We start from the raw sequence: 17112 nt of genomic DNA, 5'->3' as shown, positions 1-17112 counted from the left end.
TTTTTTTTCAACTGCCCATTCACAAGTGACGTCATTTGAAGTAGTAAGTCTTTATGACACCACACAAACAGCCTGTTGCATTTAAAAACACTCCCAGAAATTGTTTTGTTTAGGTCATATCTTCTTAGACTTCTAGGATTTCAGACCTTTGATCTGGGTTTTCTCCTCCTGCACAGATAAATGTGGCAGACATTGAAGAAGTTTAACCTCAGCAGGCCTTATGGTTCTGATTATCAGGGTAGGAACAGTATTGCTCCCAGCCCCAGGGCAGAGCATTATTTTCCATTAAGCAGCAGAAATGTGCCCTGAGTCACTCCAAGAAATCTCTGCTCAAGGCCACTGCTCTCAGGAACTGGACAAACATGTACTTATTTCTGGAAGAAAACACCCAAGGCAAAATAAAAAAAAAAAAATTGCTACAGGAGGCAAAACCAGATTCACTTGCATTCACCTTTTTACACAGCATTTTTTTTGTAAAGGAAACATTTTCTTAATTCCTGTTAAACTCTGAAATTCTTACCTGAGCCAGGGTGGCATCTGCACATGCTTTCCTAGCATCCTGCAAGAGAAGGAAATCAGAGAAATTGGATGGAGTTCTGTACATTTCTTTCTCTGTTTTAACAAGTTGATTAAGCCCCCAAGGTTCAGAGAACATTTCTGCTTGTCACCTAGAGAGGAGCCATCCTAACAGCAGCATTACCATAACACACTGCCTGCTGTCAACACACATTGTGCATTTAACTTGGAAATTTCTTCTTCTTTTGGAAGAAAGGCAACATGACTTGCACCACAAAGTCACTCAAGCAGTGGAACTGCTTGTTCAGAGAGGCTGTGCAGCCTCCAGCCTCAGAGGTTTTTAAGAACTTACTGGACAAAGCTCTGACAAACTTTATCACTGACCTTATTTTCAGCAGTTTTTTAAACTTTAGTTATGCCCTAGCTCAGACAAACTTCAGTAAACATTCATTTTCATCAGCAATTTTGTGCATTGCTTCTGTAACTATTATTTTCTAAGCAATATAAAAGACCGAAAAGTAATTTTCTAAAGCAGCCATATGTGCTTGCCCTTTCTTCATTAACTCTGACATTGGGGAAACATTGAAGGCATCATTTCTGTCCTGCTCAGGACACATTCATTTGTGCTGAGGCACAATACATACTCTGATTTGGTTTTTCAGCTGCTCGGCCTCCTGGCGTAACTGGTCAAGCTCGCTCATTTTCCTGTGCTAAAGGTGTGCTCCACTGCCACCTCTGAAACAACCAGAAATCTGAAAAACAGGTCACAAGCAGGACAATTAAGAGAAGGCAGAGTTTGAAATTACAAATCCTTTCAACCGCTTCAAACTTGAAAAAAATGGCACTGATTTATAAACACAGGAGCAGAGGTGGAAATGTGTGTCTGAAATCTCCTCAGCGTAAGGTGTTGGCACAAATGGATGTGCTTTGCTTCCAGCCCCAGGAAATAAAAAAGAATTTGGACTTATTTCTGTCCTCCAGGCCTCCTCCTTTTTTCATTCCTTTTTTTCATGTTCTGATTCATTTTTGTATAAATTCAAGTTGTCCAAGACCGAGTAAGCAGGTAACACCAATTTCAGACATGCAGGTCAGAACTTCCCTGCAGCTCTTCAGAGCAGAGCAAGGAATCCTCCCAGAAAAGAAAAAGGATTTACACTGACACAAGCACCTGCAAAATGCTCTAAGAACCGTCTGCAACATCACAGTTATGAAAAATTTTGTTCTGCTAACTGGAGAAAAGGAGATCACTCACAAATGTTCAAGGTTTTATTTGGTAACTGCTGAAATGTCTGAGTGTAACACGATGCGCTGTCAGAGTAAAACCAGAGATTTCTCTGCTGGGTTGAGGGCAGGAGTTTGAGAAACCACATCCATCAGACACTTCTCCCCTCTAAGGCTCTGTTTTCCCAGTATCCATAGGCACCAAATTACAATATTTTATAGAGCCAGCAAACAGAGGCTCTAGGAAACATCACAACCACTGAAACCACCTCAGCTTTTGCCTTCAGAGTTGCTCAACTCTTGGGCTGCTCCCCAATATCACAACCATATGGATATTTCCTATGAAATGTACAACTCATCTTTGAAATCTCTGCTCCAGAAAGACACTGTTGGCATTTTCTCCAGCATTCCACATCCCCAACTCAGCTGTTCCTTAACTTTTTGTTTAAAATCTCTGCAGCTTGATAGCAATGGAAGATGCTGATGAATTTTATCTTTTATTGCAGAACAAGATTAATTGGTTCTAATTTCAAATACTACACAGAACACCTGGAGTTTATAAATTGACACTGCTAATGTGTGATTTTAGAACATTTTATGAGCCAGAATTGACCCTTTACCATTAAAGAAAGGAAATGCTTTGCTAGCAGCTTTACATATTATTCTGTTAAGATTTAATCAGCTTATTTATCTTTGCAAGCATGTGGGGTTTGTTTTCCTCTTAAAGCCCTTCCCAAGGAGAAAGATGAGGTTAACTTCCAAATTTTTATGCAGCCACAATAACACAGAACATACTGTCAAGGTAAATTAAGAGTAGTAGAACGAACATCACTGTTAAAAGAAGCTCCAAAATAGTTTAGACTTCAATATTCCCTAAATATTTCTATCCCCCATAACCAGACTTAGGCTGTAGCTCTCTCCATAGTAGTTACTCCAAACTGAAAACCTCTAGGAACAGATGCCAGATCTTGTCACAGCATCATTTACCATTTTTTCCTCTTTTCTGAAACCCACAGTATCTTAGAAAAGGAATTTTAGTTGGCTTCTCTCCCAAAACCTCCACTCACACAACTTCAAGGCCCTTTCACTTCGTTGTGAAACTGGCTCTCTTCCTTCTCTCTTCTGGTTCCAGGGTCATCTCTAAGCCCCTTTAAGATTGCTTGGTCAGCTCAGCCCAAAATCCAGCTTAGATAAAACCCATCCTGAGTGTTTCATTATCCTGCTTTTCTGTGGAGTGCTCTTTTGTTTTCTCAAGATGTTTTGTTCATTCTGCATCTCAGACAAACACTCTGGGCTGGCTATCTGTTAGAATTCTGAGCATGTCTGCAGCTCCTGGGCAGCTCACACACCTGGTGAAACACTAATGCACTGTTTTTGTCATAAAGGATTTAATTTAAGAATAAACTGATTTTTCAGATCTTTCAGGTTCTTAATTTCCATTTCTGCCATTCTCTGAGTTAATACATGGGACCACTTCCTACTAAGCAAATATTGATCACTCCAGACAAAGAATTTAGAGATTCTATCATTCCTATTTCAGAGCAAGAAATTCCCAAACTTTGGTGTTCTGCCCAAGGTCACAGCAACTCACTGATGAGACTGCAATAAAGACTCAGGACACCAAGAATTCCAGCTGCAGGTACAAGGAACTACACTGAAGATTTCACATGCAGTTTTATTTAAAAATACAATAGGAGGAATAATCTCACGTCAGTCAGAGCAGATATGCTCTCCTTAAAATAGCACCCATTTATTTCTGCAGAATTTGTTCACTAGGAGAGAGAATTCTCCTGCATTTAAATGAAACAAAGCTTTGCATGGAACAGGGAGAGGCCCAAGGAGATGAACCCTTATCCTAGGAAGAAAGTCACACTGAGAAAGTTCATTTTCCCATCTTGTATCCATCTAAATTCCCACCTTGAAGAGAGATCCACTTTGAGAATTCCCACTATGCATTCCAAGCAACTCCAAACCCTGCACTGCCTTTCTGTCAGCATCCATAGGAATTGTTTAAAGCACATTTCCACATTCTCTTTGTAGTCTTTGTTGTTTCAACATCAACAGGAAGTGCTAATTCCTGCCAACAGGACTGAACTCACTCAGGAAATGACAATCCTACAGCAGCCAAGAGCTTTAAAATATAGGAGTTCTCTGAAGCAAACTGTAAAATTTATGGGACAAACAGCAAACCAGCTTGGCTGTTCCACTATTTCTTTTATACTGAGTTTTAGACCATTGAATTTATGGTAGAAATATGAGATCTGTGAGAGGAAAAAAGGGTTCCAGCCTCCCATGTCTTTTTTAGCTATACTGTAAATCAGAGCTTACTAGTACTGTGAAAAAGTATCTTTAAAAGACTAAGGAGATCAGGGAAGGTCAGAAGAAGGTATGGGGAAAAAATGCTTTTATCCATTCTCACTCTTGATACATGGGAAATTTTATACAGATTTCTTTATATTACAGACATGGGCCATATATTGAACAGCCTCTGCTCATCACAAACAAGCACAATTGAGTATCATGAAACAGAATTTTATTTCTTGGCATGTTCTAAAGGCATTTAACCCTGTTTTACAAGAAGGTTTCTAGAAGAATCTGTAAGCTTGATGTGGATGATGATCCTATTTCTGGACTTGTCAAAGAAGTTACTGCATTTTTTCCAAATCAAGCAAACCTCAAGAAAAAAAGTCACTCCTCAAGTTCCACACTCCTTTATCCCAAATTCCCCCAGAGTTGTGCAGAAATAGGAGCCAGACTCCTGCTTACCTCACTTTCTCTGGACTATGTCAGTGTGTCCCTGCAGGCAGCTTCTCAGCAATAACATTCACTTTCTTCAACCCCCTCAAGACCTTCCCAGGGGCTGAAGCGCTTAAGTGTCTCTGGTCTAAGCTTATTTCCCCTAATCCTGTTGACCAGTCCACCTTGTGGGTAATTCTCCCCTTGCTGGATAACAAGCTGTGCACTTCAGGGCATTCCCTCCTCCAATGACCCCAGTCCCTCATTTCTGACCAGGTACCCATGGAAGAGTCACTTTGCTCCTGTTTCCCATACAGGAAAATAATCTGACTTTGCCTGATTTGTTACTTTCCATACACAACAAAACTTCACAATTCAGCTGTGTCAAAAGGACTGATCACATCATTTATGTCAAAGGAACAGCTCAAGGTTTGCTTTTCTCTAACTCTAACATGAGCTGTATTCCTGTGGAAGGTCCAGTCAGATGTGTCCAACAGCTCTGCACTGAATTTTCAACTGCAGGAAGCCTTAGAGAACTTCCATGTGCTTCCTGCAAATGGAGATACAGTCAGGATCCCAGTGGACTAATTCTTATTTAAAGAATAAGAATTATTCACTCACTGCTCCAAAAACAGTGACAGAAAAATTCAAAGGCTGAGGAAGAACTCCAATTCACTCATTTCATTACAACAACTCCAGTGTCCTTTCCACAGCTCCAAGTGTTTATCCAATTAAATCCAGTTACAGAAACCAAGGTATCATTAACACCCTCACATTTATTTGTAGCCTGATGCTTGAGAGCTGAATACAACTCATCCAAACACTGTTAAATATTATTCCTCTCTGAAATTCCTCTGCTGGAAACAGCAATGAAGCAATGCTTACTAAAAATTTCTTAATTTAATTTTCTTAAACCATTCCTATTAAAAAAAAAAGGATGGAGTCTTCCACCCTCTGTCCTGACAAGAATTTCTACAGATTAAAAGAAAAAAACCCACATTTGAAATCACAGCTATCATTAAGTCAAATATTTTGGATTTCTATCCCTTGCTGGTCAAACTTTGCTTGCCACAAGGTATTTTTAGCACAGCCTAACACAATCCCACCAAGCCACTGTGATGCAAAGTCTGGTAACACAGAGGGTTTAAACGAAATAGTTCATATTTTACTCAAGCACAGTAACTTTCTAAGGAGGTTTAGCAAATCCCTTTTCTGCCATGAACAGGCTGGCTGACATTTGTTCCCTCAACCTCTTTCCTGCCAATCCCCATCACTCCAACATGGATGAAAAGCAAAATATTTGCAAAAGCAGAGCCCAACCTTTGCAGCCTTAACAAGGAGCTCCCAGCATGGCCAGCAGACAGTCCCAGAGCAGGACATCTGATTAAATGAAGCTGTGCTAATCTAGCAGATACCACAAATCCTATTAGCAACATGCACAGCAGCTTGGACATTTTCACAATGACAAAGGAATTATCCACAACTCACTGTTAGTTACAGTGAGCTGACGTCACTCTGCCTTTGAAAAGCTGAGGGTTCTTTTTGTTTTCAGGAGCAGAGATGGATTCCTTGTTTCTCTTTTATTCTGTGGGAAATGCAGTGAGATCAGAATTGCTGGTGGAACAAATTTGAGATGTTCTTTCTCTCATTTATATGAGCTAAAATTGAAGATAAAATTCAGGGTCCCCTTGGATCCAGAGGGAGATTTGGGCAGAGGAATAAAGCCTGCTGCCTGCCTTTTGAAAACCAGTAAACATCCAGTAATTGAAAATATCAGATTTAACTCAGTAAATACTTGGCCAATTAGCAATGTTCCTCACAGACATTCAAGCTAAAGTCTGGAAGGTAATGAAGATTTTACTGCTGAAAGAACAATAGTAATAATTACAATTACACAGAATATAAACTCTGAAACTGTTAGGTTCTGTTTAAATAGCACTGACACGTTGAAAAGAACATTCTGACAAGATCCACTTTGCTCAAAAGAAATTTGGCCTTCTTTTGTCAAACATGGTGGAGAAGTAATTTTTCATTCATGAGAGAATGACTATTCTCATCATTTTATTTATTACAGTTCCCTGCCCCACTGAGATGAAACAGTTTCATCTGTGGTCTCCCTCTGCTTTGCCAGTTCCCTCTCTGACAGAGGCAGGCACTAACATCTATTATTTAGCAGGTTTCCTGGCCATTTTAAAATCCTTCCTGTTGACACAAGAATACACATGCTAAAGGAGAAAACATGGACTTTAGGTTTGCACAGATGAACAGCCAAAAATCTGAATTAAGTACTTTTTCAAAATAGGATGTTTCTCAAGGACTAGAAAAAAAAATCATCTTTTTTCTCTACTTACATTTTCTCTCACTACAGTAGAAAGCCAACTTCTGCTGTCAAACATGTAAATTCTGGGGAAAAAAAAGACACAAAAACCACAAATTAATGTAATTACCACAGAAAAGCACCGATTTCTCAACAAATCTAACAGAAATCAAACTACCAAAGTGCAGACTATTTCTGTTAGCTAACTTGAGCAGCTGGCCTGCCTTCACGAAGGAAATGGCCACAGTTTTATTTACTGTAACACAACCAAAAGATGAGCCTGTGTCAAGCAGCTCATTTTGACCTTCTTTTCCCAAAACACTCTTGCAATCCCTGAGATCATTCTCCTGCCCTAATGACAGAGAAGTCCATGCTCTGAGAGAATTCAGGATGAGAAGAAGACACAGCCTCACTCGTACAGTACTACAGAGTGCTCCCCCCCAAAGCAGCATTTTCAACACACTGGAATTATTTCTGCTCAATCCTGTCCCTGAACTCCATTTGCCTTCTAAGCACAGTTAAATACCAGGATATCTATTTTATCAGAAGAAGTTACATAAACCTCCTACTAATGAGCTCAAGGGAGAGCACACCGCTCTTCTGGAAGAGTTACAACTTTAAATCACTCGTGGTATCAGAAAGTACAAAAAGAATTGACACATTCAGGAACTCCCTCACAGGCTGGACTGCACTGGTTTAACAAAGTGGCTTTGCAGCAAGGGCAAAAATGTAAGAAATTTTGGAACAGTTTTTTCCCCAGGCAGCACAAAGCAATATTTCAGTTCACCCCAAGATGTGAAACAGTGACAACCACTTCTACATCCCAAACACCTGGATCTGGCTCTGTCATACACCAAGACAAGGGCTGGGGGTGATGCCAGGGGACCCCTCAGTGTTCAAAGCTGCTGCAGGAGGACAGCAGAGATTATTCTGAGCACAAAGCAAGAATGTACTGAAGGAAAATGACCTTAAATCAGAAAGCCAGCCTAAAATTCCACACACTTCCAACTGAAATCTCACACAAAATGCATGTTTCTGATTTAACAGTTCACTACAAGCTAGAGAATTTACAAACCACTTCAGTGTCTGGTATGGAGGTTAAGCTACTTAGGATATGGATCATCCTCACCCAAGCTCATTTATAGATAAACATTTTAATACTGTGATTATGAAACCATCACAGAGTAAGCAGTTTTGTTTGTTACTGCCAGAACAACACACTTTGGGACATGAACAGTAACTCACACTTAGAGGCCAAACTCCACTCCCCAGACACAAAACCATGACATGACCATTTTAAGTTCTGAAAACAGAGCAACTCCAGTCAACTTTCAGAAGTCTTGACAGGAAAAAAAAAATTGCCCCCACTACAGAGATAATGAAATCTAATGAAATGCTGAAAGAATCACCTGAAATGTAAACAAGTAAATTTATGCTGGCGCACTAAGAGCACCCAGAATACACAATAGCAAAGGCCAAACCACACACCATTATTGTCTGTGCTGCACCCTCATTAATGCAGGAGAGGTGTTGCAGATTTCATATGCCTTCTGCAAAAAACAAAACAAAAACAAAACAAAGCCACTTTAAGCAGCCTGAAAGAAGAGGAAGGAAGCATAAGAGCAAAGTTTTCCACAGAAGTTGAGTTTATTTTTCACAGGGTTAAGTTTCTACTCAAGGATGCTGAAAGCACCCTGCGATGCTCGCAGAACGCAGTCCTGGCAACCGAGATATTTTCAATTCTACCTTAAAGATGGAGCTCATTTAAGGACAAAAGCAGACAAGCTACTCATGAAAAAAAGATCTGCATTGCCACAAGCTTCCATTTTTAGCTAAAATGTAGCCTGGTAAAAGCAACATGAAAATTAGAGGCCAGTTCATTCCCCGCACCGCAGCAGCGGCTCAGTAAGGAGTTCTTGTGAGGAGCTCCACACGCTGCCCTGCCAGCCCTGCTGTGCCCAGAGCTGCAGGTCCTTGACACCAAAAACTGGGGTTTCAAAAACAGCAGAGAACAAAAAGTTCCACAGAACACTGGGAGCATGGTTCAAGTGGTTAAACCATCACACCAAAGCAGCTGGAGGAGAGCCAGCCCCACACAGGGCTGGTGTTCCCAGTGTCCCCACATGCCCACAGCCTCCTGCTGCAAGGGAAGAACCAGCACAGCCATCTGGGCTAAAAGAGAGTAAAGGAACTCCACAAGTCAAAAGCTTCATCATTTCTGGGTAAAGCTTCCCTCCCTGACTGCTGCTAGCCCAACATCCTTTTTTCTTTACAGACACTGAAGCAGTCACTCTGACAACCCAGCCTAAAATCTCACAGAATTCCCAGAATCACTGGGTTGGAAGAGATCATCAAGACCATCGAGTCCAACCCAGCCCAGGCACTCAGTGCCACATCCAGGCTTTGTTAAACACACCCAGGGATGGGGACTGCACCACCTCCCTGGGCAGAACATTCCAGAACTTTATCCCCTTTCTGTGAAAAACTTCTTCCCAATATCCAACCTGAATTCCCCCTGGTGCAGCTTGAGTCTGTGTCCTCTGATTCTGTCAGTGCTGCCTGGAGAAAGAACCCAGCCCCAGCTGAGCACAGCCCCCTTTCAGGAGTTGTAAGATTAATAAGGTCACCTCTGAGTCTCCTCTTCTCCAGGATAAACAATCCCAGCTGCCTCAGTTGTTCCTCACAGGGCTTGTGTTCCAAGCTCCTCACCAACCTAGTTCATCTCAACTCCAGCACAGTCCAGGTACAAGTCTACATATGAAGAAGATTTCTGCAGAATACCCCAACTTTTTAAGTAAGGCTGGGGAAAGCAGGAAGAAAAGGTAGAAAAAGGACTTGGAAGAGTATGGAAAGCATTTTGAAATATTTTAAAATCACAGGAAATCTGAATAACCCTCCAAAATGGAGCAACTTCCCAAGCAGATTAAACACACTCACTGTAGCCTCTCCAAAGCCATTAACCAGATAAACACATTTTTCTCTTGACCTATGGATTCAACGAGAGACTTAAACCCCAAATATTCTGGATGTAATTCTGGCCTTCTCAAGACTGCTTGACACACACACTGACTAAATGCCAAGGCTAAATATCTGAACTGCTGCAAAGGCATCCTTGTGTTTAAAACACACCAGCTATTCATGCACAATGATGTGGGGCCAGGCAGCAGAGAAGATACTGAGGATCTGGCTCAAACCTGGGATGAGGTTTGCCCAGGACTCCCAGCAGTTGTCCCTGCTGTAAGAATGTGGAGAAGCTGGGAGATATGTTCAGTGGGGATGCAATCCATGTATACACAGGTATTTGAGTGGCTTTATCAACACAGCTTAACATGGATCTTAACCAACACCGGTAAAAACTGATTTTCATGACCATTACACCACGTGAATCTTAAAAATGTCTTGCAGAACACATCCTCCTGCAAGAGTGGCACAAAGGCACTCAAACAAAAATAACTGTACTGGAGGGGAAGAAAAAAAACAAAAAAACCCTCAAACTATCCAAAAACCTACGAGCAAACCTCAGTATCACTATTAAGATCAACCAGCAATTTCAAGTGAAGTTGCTCTGCTGCTCTGCCCCCCTGAGCCAGCAGGGATGGCTGGATGGAGCCAGGCAGTTCCTAATTTAGCTCTTGCACAGGTACCCAGCAACATCAGCACTGTAATATATCACCTATGAGGCAGAGATAATGGCTGTGAAACAGCAACTGCAAGTTAGTTTATTAAAATCATTTCTTACAGTCTACATAGCTGATTATTATCACAGAACAGCAGCTAGATGCCCAAGAGATTACAAGCACCTTGCCAAAGCACTGCCAGCATAGTGAAATTCCAATGTGCCACCAGGCAACAGTAATTAAGTCTCAAATTTAAACTTTCAAGATTGTTCTGAATAAAAAAAAATCCCCCCAAAATTCCCATCTTCAGTTTAATGACTAAGTAAAAACATTAAGTGCTCTAGCAGACAGCTGGAAGCTCAAAGGATGTTTCAGGATCTGCATGTGCCCCTCCAAGAGTTAGTTAATTCCAGCTCAGAATTTCCTTGGGGAGTGCAGAGCTGGAGTTCAGAAAGCCAAGTCTTTGCTGTCCCCTCCTCCAAGGGCAGCTTTGAAGTCCAACCTAGAGAAATAGAAAATTAATAATTCCAAATCCATAAATCTAAATACGCCGGAGCAAAAGGATACAACTCCTCCTTTATTTGAAGTCTCCTTTCTGGGAACCATCTGCCACGTCTGTAATTTCCCAGCACACAAACTTTGAAAAGCAAGCAGTACCTTCCTAACAGGTTTGCCAAAGAGCTCACCCTGCTAGGGACAACAGGAGATTGTACAACTCCTTCGAAAACTTCCTGAAAGCACTTGTGTCGTGCAAGGCCAGCACAGCTGAATGTTTCTGTGGGAGGTACTGGCTGCTTCTTGAGCTGAAGAATTGCCAAGTTCCCAGCTGAAGCAGTTGCTGTGCTCAGTAGACATTTTTCCATATATTAGTGGGAAGTACACACAAAACAAGCATCAGGTCGATCAGTGTTAATGCTCATCTTACAGCAGCCACGTTGGCTGGCTGGAGTGCTCACAAATTTCCATTTTCAATGGAGTGTGTGACTAAAATGATAATTACACAAGCTAAAAATAGCTGCAACTCAACAACCTGATTTCATCAGTGCTTCACTATTACCTATAGCTCAATATGGAATGACAGGTTCCATTTCTAGAGTCACTGATGCTGAGTTTCAGAGTTTTGTGTTTTGTTTCAAGTAGAAGAAGTCCAGAAATGCTTTCCTCCTGAAGAAACTTGTGCACTTTTTCTACTCAGCTCGATGGATCTAAGATCACATTAGGAATAAAAAAAATTCTCCTCGCTGCACAGAACACAGGAAAATTATTGGCTAAAGAAAAAAGGTCAGTTTTAGGGTCCTGGCAAAGTTCTGGCCACATTCCTTTATCCTGTAACCTCATTCACACAAAGCAGCACATACAACAGGAAAAACCAGGCAGAACAGACCTACATGGAACAGCCTCCAATCCACCAAACTGCCTGCAGTGAGGCACTGAGGCAATTCACAAGTGCCTCACTGCTTCAATTTGGCACTTCACAGTCCAAACTCCCACAAAAATAACAAAAAACCCAGAACAAACCCATCCATCATAAATAGTGCTGCTATTCAGAAAAAAAAAAAGAAAGAAAAAAATAAAATTAAGCTTTTATTTCAGAAAATTAAGGGAAGAAACAAAATATTAACAAATCTGGAAACCTTGAAAGACCTTGCAAAACCCAAATTCAGCAAGGCACTTTCACATTCAAAGTCCCAAATTGGAACCACTGTCTCAGAGGAACAGGGCATTTCTGTCTCCTCCAAAACTGCTACAGAACATGAATAATTCACCATAAAAGTTAAACTTCAGTGTTCAAATTCCCCAATATGCCAGAGGTTGTTACCACACAGTAACACAACACAACACCTACTGAAAGGCACCAAAATGCTAATCATGCATAATCCATCAGCTCTTGCTTGCATGCCTCCATTTTCCAAGGAGTCATCCCTCCCTCTGTTTAACAAGTCCTTGAAAATCAACCTTTTGGATAGTTTACCACTTTCTCAAAATAGCAGCCTACCAAGCAGACAACAATGCTAAGATCATGGCAGGACACATGACTGCAACAAACAGCTCTGAAGTGCTCAGTGTCTCCTCCTCCAGCACCACTGCACAAACTCCAGCTGTCTTCATGGCAGACACAATCCCATGCTGCCAAAATACTCACATTTCCTGATGCTAATCCCATGACCTACATTTAAAAAAAGAATCATACTGATGTAATATTTAAGCATAAAAATCTGGACTCTAACAGGTCATTTCATTAATCCTTTCTAAATGCATCTGGAAGCCATGTGCATTATTAAAAAAAAATCATTTTAATATTCGAGGTACAGCAGAGAATTTCTGTAAAAAACTAAAAGAAGTGATATTACAAGTTTAACAGATGCCTAAAGCCAAGTGCTTAAAATAACACTTTTTAAAAAGAAGGGTCTTAAAAGATCTTTGAAGTAGTTCACTAATATTAGTAACTCTTGGTACTTTGGTGACCCAAGCCCAAACATTTCCTAACTACATCTCTTCTGTCTTCCTCTCAAAGAAATTCCCATTTAAGAGCATTTTTATACTTCCTGAAAAGAAGCAGGCATGGAAAGTTAACTTATTTTAAGAACAAAAATTATTGGTATTTAGTGGAAGTTTTCAACAAAGTTGTATTTATTAAATCACAATAAGCCAATATTCTAGATTTTATTCAAATTCATTCCTAGGCAGTTAGGCCTTCTGAAGAGCCACACATTTATAGATAACTTCATCTATTTTATCCAACTAGGCAGGGATGTTTTTACTGTTTCTTTCCTGATGTTACCATTTAAAAAGAATGTAAAAACCCCAAAACCAGAGTAAGAACTTAGAATCTGCTTATGCATCAACTTCTAGCTACATTTATGAAAAAAAGTCACTGAAAATTGTCACTTCCTAAAGTATCCCCTTATCCAAACCCAAGCAATTTTGCTGTCACATACTACCAGACATCTCCCTTCAGACTGACAAACAAAACACATGCAGCACTGAAGTAGAATAAATTACTATTAATTAACCAATAGAGAAATGACTAAGCATTTATTACTAGATGCTTCTATCTGCAGAGCCTTACAGTAACTGAACAGTTGTTTCTGACTTCAACTGTCATTTTTCATTGCTTCCTTCAACTCTTTTATCATGAACCTCCACTTTTTACTGCTATTTTCACTTCATTTGCAAAGCCACCAGAATCTGTGTTTACCTAAGCAGGGCAGAGCACATGCACCACAGGAATATTGCAGTCCTGCTTTAATAATTAATAACCAAAGTAAGACTGCAATATTCCTGTTGTATTACCAAGAAATGCCATGGGATCAGGATATTATCTTCTGATATAATGTGTGATCCCTCATGTCTATCAGGTGAATCTATAGGTTTGGGGTAGGTCACAATCCAAGCTATAGAGAGAACATTTTCTCCTAGAAGCCAGAAATGGAAGCACACAGCTGGAGGAGAAGTTCACAGTGTCCCAGGGTGACAGAATCATTACACAGCAAATGAAAACACTTTAAATTCATATAGTTGTTTCTTTTTAATGGAAGTCAGCATCAAAACCATGTTTATTCAGGTATCAAACCAAGTTTTTAATCCACACTTTAAGAACATGCTTATAGTAAATTGCAATCCTATTAAGAAATGTAATTCTTGAGAATTCCCATTAAGTATCCAAATATTGTCTTTTAAAAGTCACTTCTGGGTAAGCCAATTTTCAAGTAGTCTTCAGTTCATTTTCTGTGATTTAAAAATGCTCAGAAGTCCTCACAAAGATTGATGGATTTCTCAAGCAGGATGATGTTCTGCTCAAGCTCTCCCCAAATATTTCCCAGGAGGTGCCGAGGAGAGCCCAGTGTGTGTCTGGATCACACTGCACTGAATTCCCAGGCAAATAAATGAATGGGGAGATGCAAAACCTGGCAGAGGCACCTCCTGTTACCAAAATCCTGAAGACTACAATGAAATCCATCAAGTGGATCAGCTGCCCTGTCAGGGATTAAAGTGTAAGAGAACAAGTGGGTTCCAAAAGCCTGGATGGGATTTCTCTCAGCCCTGCTTGCCAACACATCTGTCTTGGAATGATCTTCACCTTGTTAAAAATCATGTGCTGGTTCAGATATTACCATCACAGTGACATCAGCAGGTACATTAAGAGCTCCACTACAATATTTATTACATTAGAGGAGGAAATGGGTTATGTGATCACTTATTTACAACACCAAAAAAAAAGCCAGAAACAAATATTGCAGAATAGGCATGAAAAACACTAACACAAAAAATAAATCAGTAAGACTCTATGCCTGCATAAGCACAGGAAATCAGCAGAAATCCCCATTATTGTATTTTGGATTTCCATACATTTTAGCTCTGCTATTTTATCAACAGGAGCTGAATCATCCATTTTGTTCTACATATGCCAGCTAATAAAGAGTCAACTGAGTCAAAGGAGAATCAACTGCTTCCTGTCTACACCCTTTTAAAAAATACAACCAACTTCCAGAAAGCTACACTTAGCTCCCCTACTTGTTACATCCTCACAAGTAAATCCATTTAAAAACAAGGATGAAGAGCCAATCAAATTGACATATCTCTACTCTTGATCTAATGGAGACATTTACAGATCCAAAGTGATCTTTTATGGCCAACTTTGCTTCTGAGAAGCATTTCCCTGATCTGAGCAGCTCACATGCTGCCGTGTCTCACTGCACCAAGGCCCTCAGAACACTAATGAGAAACACTAATGAGAACCACACTGTGCTTCCAGGAGCAACAAGACAGTCCATGTTCTACCAAACCTCAATTGTGCTTCTCCATACGGATCAAGAGTTGCACCCAAAATGCCTTTTGCTGTCAGCATCAAATCCTGAGAGAGCACTTCAGAAACCAGGGCTTCTTCCTCCTGCTCTGCCTTAGAACCACTCTGAGAAAGCAAGCAAGCTTTCACTGTATTAAGCTTTTATGAAGCAAAAATAATGAGAAAAATCCAACAGAAGCAACAAAAGTAAGCCCATCTTGGAGGCAGGCTGGACATGAGTTGATAACTACCTTCTCACCACAGCTGCTGTCACATCTGCCCCAACAAAAATAGGGGAGTTAAGACATTGGAACAAACCATCTGCTCCTTTGTGCCTCTGCTACACAGACTGTACAAAGCCTCAGAGATCAGCTAAAAGCAAAATATTCATTCTTTACAACCATGTAAAAGATCTTTATCCAAGCCCCAGCTAAAAAACAGAATACAGTCAATTCACCGAAATAAGAATTTAGTGTTCAAACAGCACAGTGATCTTCAGTAAGAGATTAACAGAGCACTGTTAGAATGGGTTTAGCTATACCATGAAAAACAGCTGCTTTCCAGCACCAGTCTGAAGATAAGAGGCATTTCAGTGGACCTTAAAAATCAACAAAATATATTATATGCATATAAAGATAAAAGATATCCAGCAGAGATTAAAATATGGCATTTCTCAAATCTTTTCACCTAAAACAGACTGAGCAATACTTCATTCTCTAGCCCCAAAATCAACATGCCCCATCTTTAATCAACGTGCAAGCAGCTCCATTAGTTTGGAGAGCAGTGATTTATGCCCTGAGTAGCTCATTGATTTCTCCCAATTGCTGTATTTTGATACGTACTGTTTGTACAAAATAAGGTACAGGAGAACAAGAAAAGCAAGGCTGAGCCTGAAAAGTCGAGTAACACAAGAGACCTTGAATCCATTAGACTGAGAAGAGGAGTTTGGGAACACACAAGGCAACAATGCTCAGTGCTGATAGGAGAGCACAGCCCAGGGCCAGTATCACAGCAGAAAGCACAAAGGTACAGCAGGAAATACTGGCTTTCACCCTTGGACATTCCTCTTCCCAAGGGATCTGCATTAACTCTCTGAAAAGTTCTGTAGCAGTTGCATTCCTGGAGACGGCATCTATCTTGTTAGGTGATCAAAATATAGAGCAAAACATGATAAATAGAAAAAAATATTAAATAACATCAGGGAATTAACTGAGAAGAACAAAACTGAAAACATCAGAAGACAATCCCACCTATTTAATGGAAAAAAACCCAGCTGCCAGGTAGGCTGGTTGAGCCCTGGAGCTGCTGAGGCTCTGCCTGACCCTGGAGCCTCAGCCCAGCCCCTCTGGATGAGCACTGGGGGCTTGTCTGGAGCTGCTGAGCGCTCCCACCCATAACTGCTGTGCCCTGAGCAAGCTCTGCACCAGCTCCCCCACCCTAGAGCAGCAGAGAGCCACTCAGTAGGATAAACCACAGCACTTCCTGAAATGCTGAACTTCAGTACTTCCTGAAACTTCATCTGCTGCCCATGGTTAGAAGAAGAAAAGAAGAATTTAAGTCAAACCAACCAATCTGACCTCACTGTCCATAGTGTCTATGATATTTGAGTTTCCACATACAGAAACCCACTTCCCCAACACCTCAGGCACCTTTTGAAGACCTCACTACTTTGTCAAGATTTAAATTCATTACTAAATGGTTCCTGTTCAGTCCTGTTTTCTGTGAGTACTACCCAGCATTTTCAGCAAGGAACTTGCACAGTGAGTCTTCAGGCAGTGGCCAGATAATATCTGACAGCTGCAGTGAAATGCAGGACTTGGTAACCTGCAGCACAATTAAACTGCCATGAGCATCAAGCAGCCTGCTCCTGATCTTTGTACAGCCACCACCTTTGTTACACAGACAGCAGCCTATCTCCA

General features: G+C 40.7%; 1 protein-coding gene across 6 annotated transcripts in view; it reads right to left on the bottom strand.

Annotated features, from left to right (window-relative positions):
* The window catches only part of GNB1 (G protein subunit beta 1), a 37750-nt gene that overhangs the window by 12081 nt on the left and 8557 nt on the right, over positions 1–17112 (bottom strand). For 4 of the 6 annotated variants that reach the window (XM_084220416.1, XM_084220414.1, XM_084220415.1 and 1 more), the window contains exons 2-4: positions 6825–6876; positions 1161–1268; positions 521–559 (exon numbers count right to left, since the gene is read on the bottom strand). In XM_084220416.1, coding sequence (XP_084076542.1) covers positions 521–559; positions 1161–1217 — 96 coding nt within the window. In that variant the 5' untranslated portion in view covers positions 1218–1268; positions 6825–6876. Of the gene's footprint in view, positions 1–520; positions 560–1160; positions 1269–5961; positions 6059–6824; positions 6877–17112 lie in introns of all 6 variants that reach the window. The other 2 variants (XM_084220418.1, XM_084220417.1) reach the window with 1 other exon arrangement.

Source organism: Fringilla coelebs (genome assembly GCF_963513975.1).
Source record: "Fringilla coelebs genome assembly, chromosome: 22".
Lineage (NCBI taxonomy): Eukaryota > Metazoa > Chordata > Aves > Passeriformes > Fringillidae > Fringilla > Fringilla coelebs.
Note: the sequence above shows the minus strand (reverse complement) of the source record. Positions and strands in the feature narration are given on the sequence as shown.